Genomic DNA, 14,777 nt, shown 5'->3' with positions numbered 1-14,777 from the left:
AGCATAAGCTACAGCTATCAAGCACTGCAGTGCATAAAATGTGGTGAGTACTTACCTAGGAGACAAAGACAATAGTTGAACAAATTAATTTCTTCATAAATTGAGAAGCACGCGCGCGAGAGAAAGCTATATTTCGTAGTATATATTTCTTTCATTTTCATTTACTTAGTTAGCGTCAATTGCAGCTAGCCAGTTTAGCCCAACAGAGAGGGATGTTCTGGAACTCTTCCAAGTCAAGGTAAGCTTTTGATTTAATTAATTAATACTTCTGTCTGTAATAAAGCCCTTTTGTTGGGAAAAACTCATTCATCCTATAGAGCAAAATTTTTATGCCTATCCATGTGAGAGACACAGACTCTGTCTCGACCTTGAAGTCTTTATTGAAGACTCATCTCTTCAGTAGGTCTTATGATTGAGTGTAGTCTGGCCCAGGGGTGTGAATGTGAACAGAAAGGCGTTGGAGCGACAAACCACCCTTGCTGTCTCTGCCTCGCTGGTTCTCCTCTCTCCACTGAGATTCTCTGCCTCTAACCCTATTATGGGGGCTGAGTCACTGGCTTACTGGTGCTCTTCCATGCCATCCCTAGGAGGGGTGTGTCACTTGAGTGGGTTAAGTCACTGACGTGATCTTCCTGTTCGGGTTGGTGCCCCCCTCGGGTTCGTGCCGTGGGGGAGATCTTCTTGGGCTATACTCGGCCTTGTTTCAGGGTAGTAGGTTGGTGGTTGAAGATATCCCTCTAGTGGTGTGGGGGCCGTGCTTTGACAAAGTGGGTGGGGTTATATCCTGCCTGGTTGGCCCTGTCCGGGCGTATCGTCGGACAGGGCAACAGTGTCTCCCGAACCCTCCTGTCTCAGCCTCCAGTATTTATGCTGCAATAGTTTGTGTCGGGAGGCTAGGGTCAGTCTGTTATATCTGGAGTATCCGGTGTCCTGTGTGAATTTGAAGTATGCTCCCTCTAATTCTCGCTTTCTCTTTCTCCCTCTCTTTCTCCCTCTCTCTCTCTTCTCTCGGAGGACCTGAGCCCTATGACCATGCCTCAGGACTACCTGGCCTGGTGAGTACTTGCTGTACCCAGTCCACCTGGTCATGCTGTTGCTCCAGTTTCAACTGTTCTGCCTGCGGCTATGGAACCCTGACCTGTTCACTGGACGTGCTACCTGTCCCGGACCTCCTGTTTTGGACTCTCTCTCTACCGCACCTGCTGTCTCTAACTCTGAATGATCGGCTATGAAAAGCCAAATGACATTTACTCCTGAGGTGCTGACCTGTTGCACCCTCTACAACCAGTATGATTATTATTATTTGACCCTGCTGGTCATCTATGAACGTTTGAACATCTTGGCCATGTTCTGTTATAATCACCACCCGGCACAGCCAGAAGAGGACTGGCCACCCCTCAAGAGCCTGGTTCCTCTCTAGGTTTCTTCCTAGGTTCCAGCCTTTCTAAGGATTTTTTCCAAGCCACCGTGCTTCTACATCTGCATTGCTTGCTGTTTGGGGTTTTAGGCTGGGTTTCTGTATAGCACTTTGTGACATCAGCTGATGTAAAAAGGGCTTCATAAATATATTTGATTGATTGAAATTTGATTGATTGGCTGGGCATGCCTCCTCAGTGTGTGGACCTATGCCCTCCCAGGCAAACCCATGATTGCGCCCCTGCCCAGTCGTGAAATCCATAGATTAGGACTTAATGAATGTATTTTCATTGACTGATATCCTTTTATGAACTGTAGCTCAGTAAAATCTTTGAAATTGTTGGATGTTGCGTTTATATTTTTAGTCAGTATATATATATATATATATATATATATATATATATATATATATATATATATACACATACAACGAGTTCTTTGTATGTGGCTGCTATGAAAATAAACTGTGTTTGCGTCTGATCAGGGGTGTATTCATTGTGCTGATTCTGTTGAAAACATTTCTTAAACGGAAGCAAACAAAACGAAACAGGGACAAACATACCTGTCTGTCACATTGATTACTCAACATTTTCTGGACCTAGTTTGTCAATGATGCCTGTTGGAGGATTAACAACCCACTGGGCACAGACGTGAATTCAACGTCTATTCCACGTTGGTTTAACGTAATTGTGTTGAAATGGCGTGGAAACAACGTTGATTCAACCAGTGTGTTCCCAGTGGGAAAAATACTTACTTACAGGCCTGCAGCCATCAACCATCAGCTTCCATTCATCTCAACTACACTCATGTACTGAGGTCACTGGTATATCCATACTCTCCACTGCAGTCAATAGACAATTACACCCTCGTGCTCTAGTCAGCTATTGATTAACAGCAGAAGAATGATATTCAATATCATTCATGAAGTTGAATCATGGCGTTTCGAGTATGAGTAATACATTCTGACTCAAATAATGACAAAATAAATTATAATTCCAATTGACACACAGTGATAGACATGGAAAAGCAGAATCGATCATTCACACACATCACACCAAAAAGGGTACATAAGTTGAAACAATCAACAAACAATCAAGGAATCATCAGTGCCAAAAGGTAATTAGTGTTACGTTAAAGTGATTAGAACAATCTTCCTGATAAATTTTCTTCCGTTTCACAACTCTCAGCCATAGAAAACAGCAAGTGTAGTTCACTGTAGCATCAGTAAGGTCCATGTGAACCTAGAGTATATCCTGAGACAGGTTTATAGCTTCATAAGAGGTTGCAGTGTGAGTAAAAGACATTCTTCATAAAATATGTCACAAATATAGATATGCTCAATACTGTTTCAGGGAAACAATGATCCAACGCACGTTAAGATGACAGCAGTCCAATGACAGCAGATATCACATATAAAAACCTTTCTTGCAAGCCTTCCATTCCCTGCCAGTGTTGTAGGGTTCACACCAATCTCATTGTCAGGTCCAAAAGACATGCTGAGCATCCCTGGATGAGAGCAGCTGTGATCATATCACGGTCTTGCTTGCTGGGAGATGGAGAGTAGAAGGAACATGTTCAGGTGTCACATTACTAATAACACCATCCTACTCAATCCTTATTCTGACAGCTAACTATAATTAGGTTTCACAGTTTTAAGTTGAACTAATGATACTATATGTAAAATATCAAAATGAATATAAGTGCCCTCTGAAGTAGTACAGATGAAAATGAATTGAATTATTGATAGAATTCCACCCCAGTGCTGAGGTTATCTGAGCATGTGTCTTCCCAGTGGTCCTGGGTGCTCCTTTCCCTACCTGCATCTTACTGTAGACCCAGGGCAGCAGGCGGCTGACACGACTGTAGACCCCCGGCATGTTACTCCTGCCGCAGCCTACCCCCCAGCTGGCCACCCCCATCAGGTACCAGCGCTGGTCTGAGTCCTTACACACCAGAGGACCTCCACTGTCCCTCTAGTGGAGGAAGGGGGCGGTAGGGGGAGTGGGAGATGGAAATGGAGATGAGAGGAAGAGGGAGAGAAGAAAAGGGAAGGAGGGAATAGAGCGACACAGGATGAGATTTGTGGACATCATGTAAGAAGCTGTGTGGAAGTAGCTACTGTCTGTGGTTCTCTGATGGGTCCTAGTGTCCTCTTTACTCACCTGGCAGGAGTCCTTGCTTCCCTTCATATCTCCAGCACACAACATGTCTTGAGAGACCTGGCCATTGTAGACTGTGTTTCTGTTACATACACTGGAGTCAATGATGTCCACAGTCACCTCCATAAGACTTGTGGATCCACGGGCTGAACATAAAGCAACAAAAACAAACGGATATCACCATACAGAATATCACACCAGATTGTTTTCTAGTCCTTAATTACATCACATATCATGCTGCATTTCTATTTCCTCTTCATGTTCACCCCAATGGCAAACAGAACCTAACAGTCGCCCCCCTGTGCCAGTCCCTGTGACTCTCACCTGTCCCCTCTGTTGTCCCAAATCCAGAGGTCCAGCATTTTGTCCCAGGGGAGACGGTCTTGTCATAGGCAGGCAGGCACACAGGCTGGATGCTGTCTGAAACAACACACACACACACACACACGTTAATTATGACGATCGAAGATAATAGTGACCCAGTATGGTGTAATGTGCATCATTAATCACGTAATATTGTTAGGTTAAAGGTGAACTCACTGGAGTAGTCTACGTAATGTGTGAGTTTAAGCAGGGCAATGTCATAGTTGTTGGTGTTATCATCATAGCTCTCATGGACAATGATCTTCTCCAACATCTCAGGGACAGGCAGCATCGTCTGAGAAACCATGCCCATGTACAAACGCCAGTTATTGGGCACCAGGTATGATGAGTCTTTCCTAGAGATAGAAGAGTTGTTAGGTTATTTACGTCTTCACTGATAACTGTTTTAGCTATGTTCATCGTAAGCACTGTTCAGTCTAGCTCACTTCGGTTAGCTTTGTTCACTTCCAGATCTGTTCTGTCTTTGCATCTGTTCTGTTATAGCCCAGTTCTTTTGTCTTAGCATTGTTACATTTCATGGCTATTCTATATGTTCTGTTTGATAATGTCATTACTGTTCTGTTTTACATTGTCTCAGCACAGCTCCTTGTCATTGTCTGCTCTGGTGTCTGCCGTACTGACCTGGAGAAGCAGTGGGCTGCTGTCACCACAAAGTCAGGAGCCACCAGGGTGCCTCCGCAGGTGTGAAAACCCCGAAAGTGGAGGCTGACCTGCCAAGGCCAATCGCCCAGATTCGCTGCAGAGCCCCCTATGATTCTGGACGACTGCTGCCGGCCACAGTCTACCATGGGGACAGAGAGAGGGAGTAAGTCGGTCTGTAGTCCTAATACAGTATGGGGATTTGTATTTGGTCCTCTGTTCATCAGGAGAGCTAGATGAAGCTCTATCCAGCCTTAAAACACCACTGGTTGCCTTTGTGTATGAACTGTGAGAATGTAAAGACAGTTACTCACTGATACACTGCAGGGATACAGTGTCCTTGTTGAGGCAAGATGAGCTACTGAACACAGACAGAAACGCACAGTTCAATCAGATCACCAATGAGGTCACATGTTTTATTTGCCTTCTAATGGTCTAATGGTGACATTTTTGGCTCTGATAAATAATCAGAATATATACACACACAAACAACAACAAAATATATATATATATATATATATATATATATATATATATATATATATATATATATATATATATATATATATATATATATAATAAATAAATAACAATGATTTATTATTTATTTATATATTTGTTTGTGTGTGTATATATTCTGATTATTTAGGAGGTGCTGCAGCATCCCTACTTCCCGCAGCTATGTACACAACTTGGCATGTAAATGATTACTCAGTGTGTGACATATGCAAAGGGCTGTTGAGTGTGTCCAGGAGCACTCACTTTACTGACACCTTTCCCTGGATGGTGTTGCAGGTCTGCCCTGTCACAGTGAGAGTGGTAGAGGACCCATCTTTCACACTGCTAGTGCTATGACTCCTAAATAAATAGATGCAGGGAGAAGTTCATATACACGTCCCCACATCACTACCTCACACCACTAAACCCATTGATTATTGGTTATTGTACTGCAATATTGAGGGAACTAGCACACAAGCATTTCATGCACCTTTTATACATTCATTAACCTGTGTACATTACGAATAAAATGTGATTTGATTTCGATGTATTTGATGGGTATGGTCACACAGGTTTGCACAGTTCAATCTTTAGACCAAAAGAGGGCAGCAAAACAGTGGAGGATCTTACGCTCTGAAGCCTAGTTGTGCACAGGTCTGGTCAGCCAGGCCCTTGTTCCAGCCACTGTAACATACAGGGAGGAAACTACCAGCGCTGTTTGTCTTCACCTGGAGAGCCCCGTTCGACCCGAACCTTACTGGATAATACACAGATACATCACTCAATTAGAACCTCACTGGATCACACAGATACATCCCTCAATTAGAACATCACTGGATCACACAGATACATCCTTCAATTAGAACATCACTGGATCACACAGATACATCCTTCAATTAGAACATCACTGGATCACACAGATACATCCTTCAGTTAGAACATCACTGGATTACACAGATACATCCTTCAATTAGAACATCACTGGATCACACAGATACATCCTTCAATTAGAACATCACTGGATCACACAGATGCATCACTCAGTTAGAACATCACTGGATCACACAGATGCATCACTCAGTTAGAACCTCACTGGATCACACAGATACATCCTTCAATTAGAACATCACTGGATCACACAGATACATCCTTCAATTAGAACCTAACTGGATCACACAGATACATCCTTCAATTAGAACCTCCCTGGATCACACAGATACATCCTTCAATTAGAACCTAACTGGATCACACAGATACATCCCTCAATTAGAACCTCACTGGATCACACAGATGCATCACGCAGTTAGAACATCACTGGATCACACAGATGCATCACTCAGTTAGAACATCACTGGATCACACAGATGCATCACTCAGTTAGAACATCACTGGATCACACAGATGCATCACTCAGTTAGAACATCACTGGATCACACAGATGCATCACTCAGTTAGAACATCACTGGATCACACAGATACATCACTCAGTTAGAACATCACTGGATCACACAGATACATCACTCAGTTAGAACATCACTGGATCACACAGATACATCACTCAGTTAGAACATCACTGGATCACACAGATGCATCACTCAGTTAGAACATCACGGGATCACACAGATACATCACTCAGTTAGAACATCACTGGATCACACAGATACATCCTTCAATTAGAACATCACTGGATCACACAGATACATCCTTCAATTAGAACCTCACTGGATCACACAGATACATCCTTCAATTAGAACATCACTGGATCACACAGATACATCCTTCAGTTAGAACATCACTGGATTACACAGATACATCCTTCAATTAGAACATCACTGGATCACACAGATACATCCTTCAATTAGAACATCACTGGATCACACAGATGCATCACTCAGTTAGAACATCACTGGATCACACAGATGCATCACTCAGTTAGAACCTCACTGGATCACACAGATACATCCTTCAATTAGAACATCACTGGATCACACAGATACATCCTTCAATTAGAACCTAACTGGATCACACAGATACATCCTTCAATTAGAACCTCCCTGGATCACACAGATACATCCTTCAATTAGAACCTAACTGGATCACACAGATACATCCCTCAATTAGAACCTCACTGGATCACACAGATGCATCACGCAGTTAGAACATCACTGGATCACACAGATGCATCACTCAGTTAGAACATCACTGGATCACACAGATGCATCACTCAGTTAGAACATCACTGGATCACACAGATGCATCACTCAGTTAGAACATCACTGGATCACACAGATGCATCACTCAGTTAGAACATCACTGGATCACACAGATACATCACTCAGTTAGAACATCACTGGATCACACAGATACATCACTCAGTTAGAACATCACTGGATCACACAGATACATCACTCAGTTAGAACATCACTGGATCACACAGATGCATCACTCAGTTAGAACATCACGGGATCACACAGATACATCACTCAATTAGAACATCACTGGATCACACAGATACATCCTTCAATTAGAACATCACTGGATCACACAGATACATCCTTCAATTAGAACATCACTGGATCACACAGATACATCCTTCAGTTAGAACATCATTGGATTACACAGATACATCCTTCAATTAGAACATCACTGGATCACACAGATACATCCTTCAATTAGAACATCACTGGATCACACAGATGCATCACTCAGTTAGAACATCACTGGATCACACAGATGCATCACTCAGTTAGAACCTCACTGGATCACACAGATACATCCTTCAATTAGAACATCACTGGATCACACAGATACATCCTTCAATTAGAACCTAACTGGATCACACAGATACATCCTTCAATTAGAACCTCCCTGGATCACACAGATACATCCTTCAATTAGAACCTAACTGGATCACACAGATACATCCCTCAATTAGAACCTCACTGGATCACACAGATGCATCACGCAGTTAGAACATCACTGGATCACACAGATGCATCACTCAGTTAGAACATCACTGGATCACACAGATGCATCACTCAGTTAGAACATCACTGGATCACACAGATGCATCACTCAGTTAGAACATCACTGGATCACACAGATGCATCACTCAGTTAGAACATCACTGGATCACACAGATACATCACTCAGTTAGAACATCACTGGATCACACAGATACATCACTCAGTTAGAACATCACTGGATCACACAGATACATCACTCAGTTAGAACATCACTGGATCACACAGATGCATCACTCAGTTAGAACATCACGGGATCACACAGATACATCACTCAGTTAGAACATCACTGGATCACACAGATACATCCTTCAATTAGAACATCACTGGATCACACAGATACATCCTTCAATTAGAACCTCACTGGATCACACAGATACATCCTTCAATTAGAACATCACTGGATCACACAGATACATCCTTCAGTTAGAACATCACTGGATTACACAGATACATCCTTCAATTAGAACATCACTGGATCACACAGATACATCCTTCAATTAGAACATCACTGGATCACACAGATGCATCACTCAGTTAGAACATCACTGGATCACACAGATGCATCACTCAGTTAGAACCTCACTGGATCACACAGATACATCCTTTAATTAGAACATCACTGGATCACACAGATACATCCTTCAATTAGAACCTAACTGGATCACACAGATACATCCTTCAATTAGAACCTAACTGGATCACACAGATACATCCTTCAATTAGAACCTAACTGGATCACACAGATACATCCCTCAATTAGAACCTCACTGGATCACACAGATGCATCACGCAGTTAGAACATCACTGGATCACACAGATGCATCACTCAGTTAGAACATCACTGGATCACACAGATGCATCACTCAGTTAGAACATCACTGGATCACACAGATGCATCACTCAGTTAGAACATCACTGGATCACACAGATGCATCACTCAGTTAGAACATCACTGGATCACACAGATACATCACTCAGTTAGAACATCACTGGATCACACAGATACATCACTCAGTTAGAACATCACTGGATCACACAGATACATCACTCAGTTAGAACATCACTGGATCACACAGATGCATCACTCAGTTAGAACATCACGGGATCACACAGATACATCACTCAGTTAGAACCTCACTGGATCACACAGATGCATCACTCAGTTAGAACATCACTGGATCACACAGATGCATCACTCAGTTAGAACATTACAAATCCATTACAGATCCAGAAAGGATCCTTCTGTTTTTGTTACTGACAATAAAAACTAGGTGATAGCTATTGGAGTACTGACAACAATTGGTCTCATCACTGCCCAGTTTGCATTCCTGTCGGCCATCACACTCCACAGTGTTGGAGGGACAGCTGTCTTTCTCCATCTCGCTGGGCTGGTAGGCTTCACTGCTGTTTAGGTGGCCAGACACCAGGGATGGACCGTAACATACTGGACAGAGGTCAAAGGTCAGAGGTCAAAGAGAGAGGCCAGAGGATATCCAGAGCGATGGAAGCCCCCATGTTAGTATACCAAAACAATGCAATATCATACTAGGTATATTACATTCACATCATACCCTTAATATGGAATTTATGATTTTGGAAATAGATGTTTCTGTCATAAATTCGGACATATTGTATTGTTACATTATGTCAGTGTTAAATGATGTTACATTATGTCCACATAATTGTACTGTATGGGTTCTCTGTAAGTTATTGGTCCAGTTACCCCCCAGCCAGAGAGCAATAACGAGGAAGACAAGCAGTAGGGTGGCTTCTCCTGATCCTCTGTAACAGTGGGAACTGTTCTCACACGACAAGCTTTTCTTACGACGAGGGGCTGCAGGGGGGAGAAACAGAGACATTTTAGGTTTAGAAAGAGAGAGAGAGATGGAGCCCTCTCATAGAAAGCGTTATAGTTATAGTTAGGGGAAGGAATATATATTGAGGATTGAAGAAGTTAAAGGGAATGTGAGGAACTTACGGGCACTCTGAGAGACATGGATGACATTTGCATGTGGCATCGGCTGGTTGATGTGGTAAGGTTGGGAGGGGGTGTCAGACCACCCTCTTGTTCCCACCACCTCTCCATACTCTGGAGGAGGCTGGGTGGGCACTACTGCTAAGTAGTATGGGGGTGGATGGTCACTGTTCTGTGGAGAGAAGGGAGTCAGGTAGGTTTTCATGGGCATTAGTAGGCTACGTACGTGATCAAATTCTAAACACAGGAAGGACTTCTATGATTACATCTGAAGTTTAACTCTAGCCCAAAATCCTACACGACCCTGAACTATAAAAGACACAACTGATGAAATATACAGTGCATTCGGAAAGTAGTCAGACCCCTTACTTCCTGAATGCACTGTATGTACAGTTACAGCTTTATTCTAAAATGGATTAAATTATTTTTTACCTCCTCAATTTACACACAATTCCCCATAATGGCAAAGTGAACTGGAAGACTAGTCAGGATTGAGGGAAAGATGAACGGAACAAAATACAGAGAGATTATGGTGGAACATTTACAAGATTATGTTATAATACTGTTTAAGCATTGATGAGTACTCTCTCGTCGATGAGTACTCAAGCCTCTGGGGCTTGGAGCTAGCAATTGATTTGTGCTGGCTTGGTGGTAAAACCTACAGCCTGCATTCAATAGAATGAGTTGGCCTCTGTGTGGCCCCAGATAGAGATAGCCTGAAGGAGTAGAACAAACCCCTCTTTGTCTCTAATCATCTTTGCATCCGAGACACTAAGCTGGGGGGTAAAACAACACCTGGTGCACATAACTCACAAGATGAACCCAAGATAGCTTATGATTCCCCAAGCTGCTGGGGAGGGGTGGAACCAGCCATGACTAAGCAGCCATGACTAAGCATTTTTAGTGTCAGCTATATAAGGAACCATGATTCCTCTGTAAAGTTGGGCTCTCAACGATCACCGTTGCAATTATCAATCAATATTGATTGTTTGAAGAAATAATAAGTCTCTCTCACTTAATAAAGAATTTTACACGACAAGATTCTTGATGAAAACTTGTCCAGAGCGCCCAGGACCTCAGACTGGGACAAAGGTTCACCTTCAAACAAGACAATGACCCTAAGCACACAGACAAGACGACGCAGGAGTGGCTTTAGGACAATTCTCAGAATTTCCTTGAATGGCACAGCCAGAGCACGGACTTGAACCTGATCGAACATGTCGGGAGAGACCTGAAAATAGATGTGTAGCGACGCTCCCCATCCAACCTGACAGAGCTTGAGAGGATATGCAGAGAAGAATGGGAGAAACTCCCCAAATACAGGTGTGCCACGCTTGTAGTGTAGAAGACTTGAGGCTGCAATCGCTGCCAAAGGTGCTTCAAAAGTACAGAGTAAAGGGTCTGAATACGCATGTAAATATGATTATTATTTTTTAGAAAAACCTGTTTTTGCTTTGTCATTATGGGGTATTGTGTGTATAGATTGATGAGGGACATTTTTTTAAAGTCCATTGTAGAATTAGGCTGTAACGTAACAAAATGTGTCAAAAGTGAAGGGGTCTCAATATTTTCCAAATGCACTGTATATATGGCTGCATTTCAGATACATTTTTGAACATTTTAATGTTGCAGTGATATGACTTAGGCCCAGCATTTGAGCGATAATAATTTTGATAGCAAGCCCTGATCCCAATGACTCGACTGCCCCCGCATGAAGAGAAAGCAAAATGCTATTTTTCAGGGATTCACAAGGATCATTTGAATTTCCTGAGTGATCAAGTTAAGATCCAACATCTGTTAGACAAACATTGATATGCGGAAGGTGTTTTTATAAGTCCATGGCATGTTCTTCACAATATTCTAACACACACACACACCCATCAGCATCACAAGCATGTTGTAAGTGTTGTTATGGTAGTGTGAGCAATGCTGAGAAGTGTTGCACCAATACGTCTATTCAGTGGATCCAAACCAACAATCTATTCAGTGGAGCCAAACCAACAATCTATTCAGTGAATCCAAACCAACAATCTATTCAGTGGATCCAAACCAACAATCTATTCAGTGGATCCAAACCAACAATCTACTCAGTGGATCGAAACCAACAATCTATTCAGTGGATCCAAACCAACAATCTATTCAGTGGATCCAAACCAACAATCTACTCAGTGGATCCAAACCAACAATCTATTCAGTGGATCCAAACCAACAATCTATTCAGTGGATCCAAACCCGAATGGCAAATTACTGGTCAGTGAAACACAACTGAATTTACTAGCAAACATTGAAAGCCAAGATACAATTACATAAATACTCATTTATATGCCTCAAACTTCTACTAATCATACATTTAAATAAAAAAATGCATGGTCTATCAGCCATACCAGGCACAAAACTAGATCTGGCAATGTTTTGTTCCCAAACCAAGTAGGAACAAAAGTAAAAAGATCAATATTATCCAATAGACATGTCCGATGAGTTATAGAAGAGAGTAAATCCAATAACCTGGTCATGCTCCATCTGTGTGTGGAGGCCTGTGGTCTGAGGTGGTCTCACTGGGGTCTGGGCCACTTCTACAGGAGAAATCCTATAGCTTTGTGAGTCTCTGTCCAGTCTCTGTCTGTTCCACAGGCATTGGAATCCAATCCTCTCTCCTTCCACCTCCTCCTTTCCTCTTCAATACTGTCCCAACAGGTTCCACCATGGAAAGTGGGTGACACGCGCACAGCATCCAGACACACTTAAGTTGTTGTTGTTTTTTATGTTGTTTTCTAAAGAGATAATTGGAATGACTAAATACAATTACAATGCAATATCTTATGTTATCTATGAAGATTGAACACAAATTCAATCCATTAATGTTTAGTAAGATTATTATACTTTTTTATTTAAAGTTTACTTAGATAAAGACATGTACACATTGAACAAACAATCATCCGTATTTATAGCTTACGAAAATGTTAAACACCTGTCAAAAACAAAGAAAGAAAGAATAACACACAAAGCACAAAAAGCCACTTCTACCTCTATCAACGACGCCACAACTAAAATAGCTTATTTGAGTATGCTCCCCACATGAAGTCACATGTTTGCTGTCATGGATCTGAAATAGACCAAACATGTACTTTTTCAACACTTGTCACATTCTGGATCAAGTGATTTACGTCAGTGTGACAGGTCCTGTAGGAGGGTAATTTGTACAAACAAGGACAATTTTCTTTTAGAGTAGAACAATTACTATCACTGCTCTACCAAAACCATTCATGTACATGCAGCTCTCCTTGTGAGAGTGTCAGAAGTCCTCACAAGGATAGTAAAACAAGGAAAACCCGGACAAGTAGGGACATTTTGCCTGTCCCCAATGAGGAAAAAGGCTATTTTAGGTTTAGGATTACAATTAGGGTTAGGTTTATGGGTTACGGGATATGTTTAGGGTTAGGGAAAATTGGATTTTGAATAGAAATCAATTGTTTGGTCCTCAAAAGGTATAGTAAACCAAACAATGTGTGTGTGTGTGTGTGTGTGTGTGTGTGTGTGTGTGTGTGTGTGTGTGTGTGTGTGTGTGTGTGTGTGTGTGTGTGTGTGTGTGTGTGTGTGTGTGTGTGTGTGTGTGTGTGTGTTGTGTGTGTGTGTGTGTGTGTGCCTGATTGTGTTTGGATAGCTCAGACAAATATATTTTTGTATGTACATTTGAATATTATAAAAGCATAAAACAAAGACAATGGTAGTATTCTCTTCTCTGTACACCTCCAAGTGGCCACATTTTAATATACCTACAGCAGGGCTCTCCAACCCTGTTCCCGGAGAGAGCTACTGTCCTGTAGGTTTTCGCTCCAACCCCAATCTAGCACACCTGATTCTAATAATCAGGTTTGGATTTGTGCGAAAACCTACAGGAGGGTAGCTCTCCGGGAACAAGGTTGGAGAGCCCTGACCTACAGTGACCATTCAATGGCTCATCTGCTGTTTCAGCTGAGAATTACACATATGACATAACAAAATAACCATAACTCCAGGAATGATCAATGAGGAAAATAAAAAATGAATGTTGAATTAAATTAGAGATGTCATACATAAACAACAAATATTCTATGCCATCATTCACCAAATAATTCCATTACACCCTACATTTTGTCATTCAGGGCTTTACTATAAGAATGTGGACCTCAGTCAGTCCCGCGCAACAGAGGGAAGCCTTCATTGGACTAACAAGTAGATACTGTTCTGAGAGAAGACCAGCACATTGGAGAGGGGGGTGGAAAATGGCAGTTGAATAGGTGGGTCTATAGTTTTTATTCAACCCTTGGGGGGGAGCAGGTGTAAGACCAGATACAGGCTCTCCTGTGTTTCTACAGGAGCTGCTACCTGCCCAGACATTCAGAGGGTTTGGGGCTACAGTGGAACAGAGGCAGGATGTTGATCAGTAGGCTACTGTACATGTGGGATTGACTCTGCTCTTCTAGGGCCAGGAAGACTGCACTGGGATATATGGGCGGGATGGGGGAGGGCAGTGTTAACCACTGTACAGTATGCTTTTTTATTTTAAAATTGAACATTTATTTAACTAGGCAAGTTAGTTAAGAACAAATTCTTATTCACAATGACAGCCTACCCTGGCCAAACCCGGACGACGCTGGGCCAGTTGTGCGCCACCCTATGGGACTCTCAATCACGGCTGGA

At 42.2% G+C, this 14,777-nt stretch overlaps 1 protein-coding gene across 4 annotated transcripts; it reads right to left on the bottom strand.

The window, feature by feature from the left end:
• Positions 1 to 2,388: 2,388 nt before the first annotated feature.
• LOC112259097 (transmembrane protease serine 13) lies at positions 2,389 to 13,497 on the bottom strand. 4 transcript variants are annotated; one of them, XM_042326738.1, is made up of 14 exons: positions 13,122 to 13,495; positions 12,603 to 12,868; positions 10,101 to 10,269; positions 9,846 to 9,956; positions 9,417 to 9,566; positions 5,727 to 5,853; positions 5,361 to 5,456; positions 4,913 to 4,956; positions 4,581 to 4,740; positions 4,116 to 4,294; positions 3,900 to 3,995; positions 3,579 to 3,721; positions 3,234 to 3,389; positions 2,389 to 2,962 (listed from the first exon to the last, which is right to left on the bottom strand). In XM_042326738.1, the coding sequence occupies exons 2-14, from the start codon at positions 12,615 to 12,617 to the stop codon at positions 2,948 to 2,950; spliced, it is 1,461 nt and encodes a 486-aa protein (XP_042182672.1). In that variant the 5' UTR covers positions 12,618 to 12,868; positions 13,122 to 13,495; the 3' UTR covers positions 2,389 to 2,947. The 4 variants fall into 4 exon arrangements, with proteins under 4 accessions (XP_042182672.1, XP_042182670.1, XP_042182673.1 ...); XM_042326736.1 differs by having other exon boundaries at positions 4,913 to 4,959; positions 13,122 to 13,492; XM_042326739.1 differs by lacking the exon at positions 9,417 to 9,566 and having other exon boundaries at positions 4,913 to 4,959; positions 13,122 to 13,497.
• Positions 13,498 to 14,777: the final 1,280 nt, after the last annotated feature.

This window comes from Oncorhynchus tshawytscha, linkage group LG09 (genome assembly GCF_018296145.1).
Source record: "Oncorhynchus tshawytscha isolate Ot180627B linkage group LG09, Otsh_v2.0, whole genome shotgun sequence".
Lineage (NCBI taxonomy): Eukaryota > Metazoa > Chordata > Actinopteri > Salmoniformes > Salmonidae > Oncorhynchus > Oncorhynchus tshawytscha.
The sequence above is the reverse complement of the archived record's forward strand: the minus strand, read 5'-3'. Positions and strand labels throughout refer to the sequence as shown.

What these genes read in the sequence shown, in the direction of transcription:
- LOC112259097 (XM_042326736.1), bottom strand. An exon ending in GCACAACTAGGCTTCAGAGC is followed by an intron (nt 5,457 to 5,726) that starts GTAAGATCCTCC and finishes CTATTTATTTAG; the next exon opens with GAGTCATAGCACTAGCAGTG. An exon ending in TGGGACAACAGAGGGGACAG is followed by an intron (nt 3,722 to 3,899) that starts GTGAGAGTCACA and finishes CTTTATGTTCAG; the next exon opens with CCCGTGGATCCACAAGTCTT.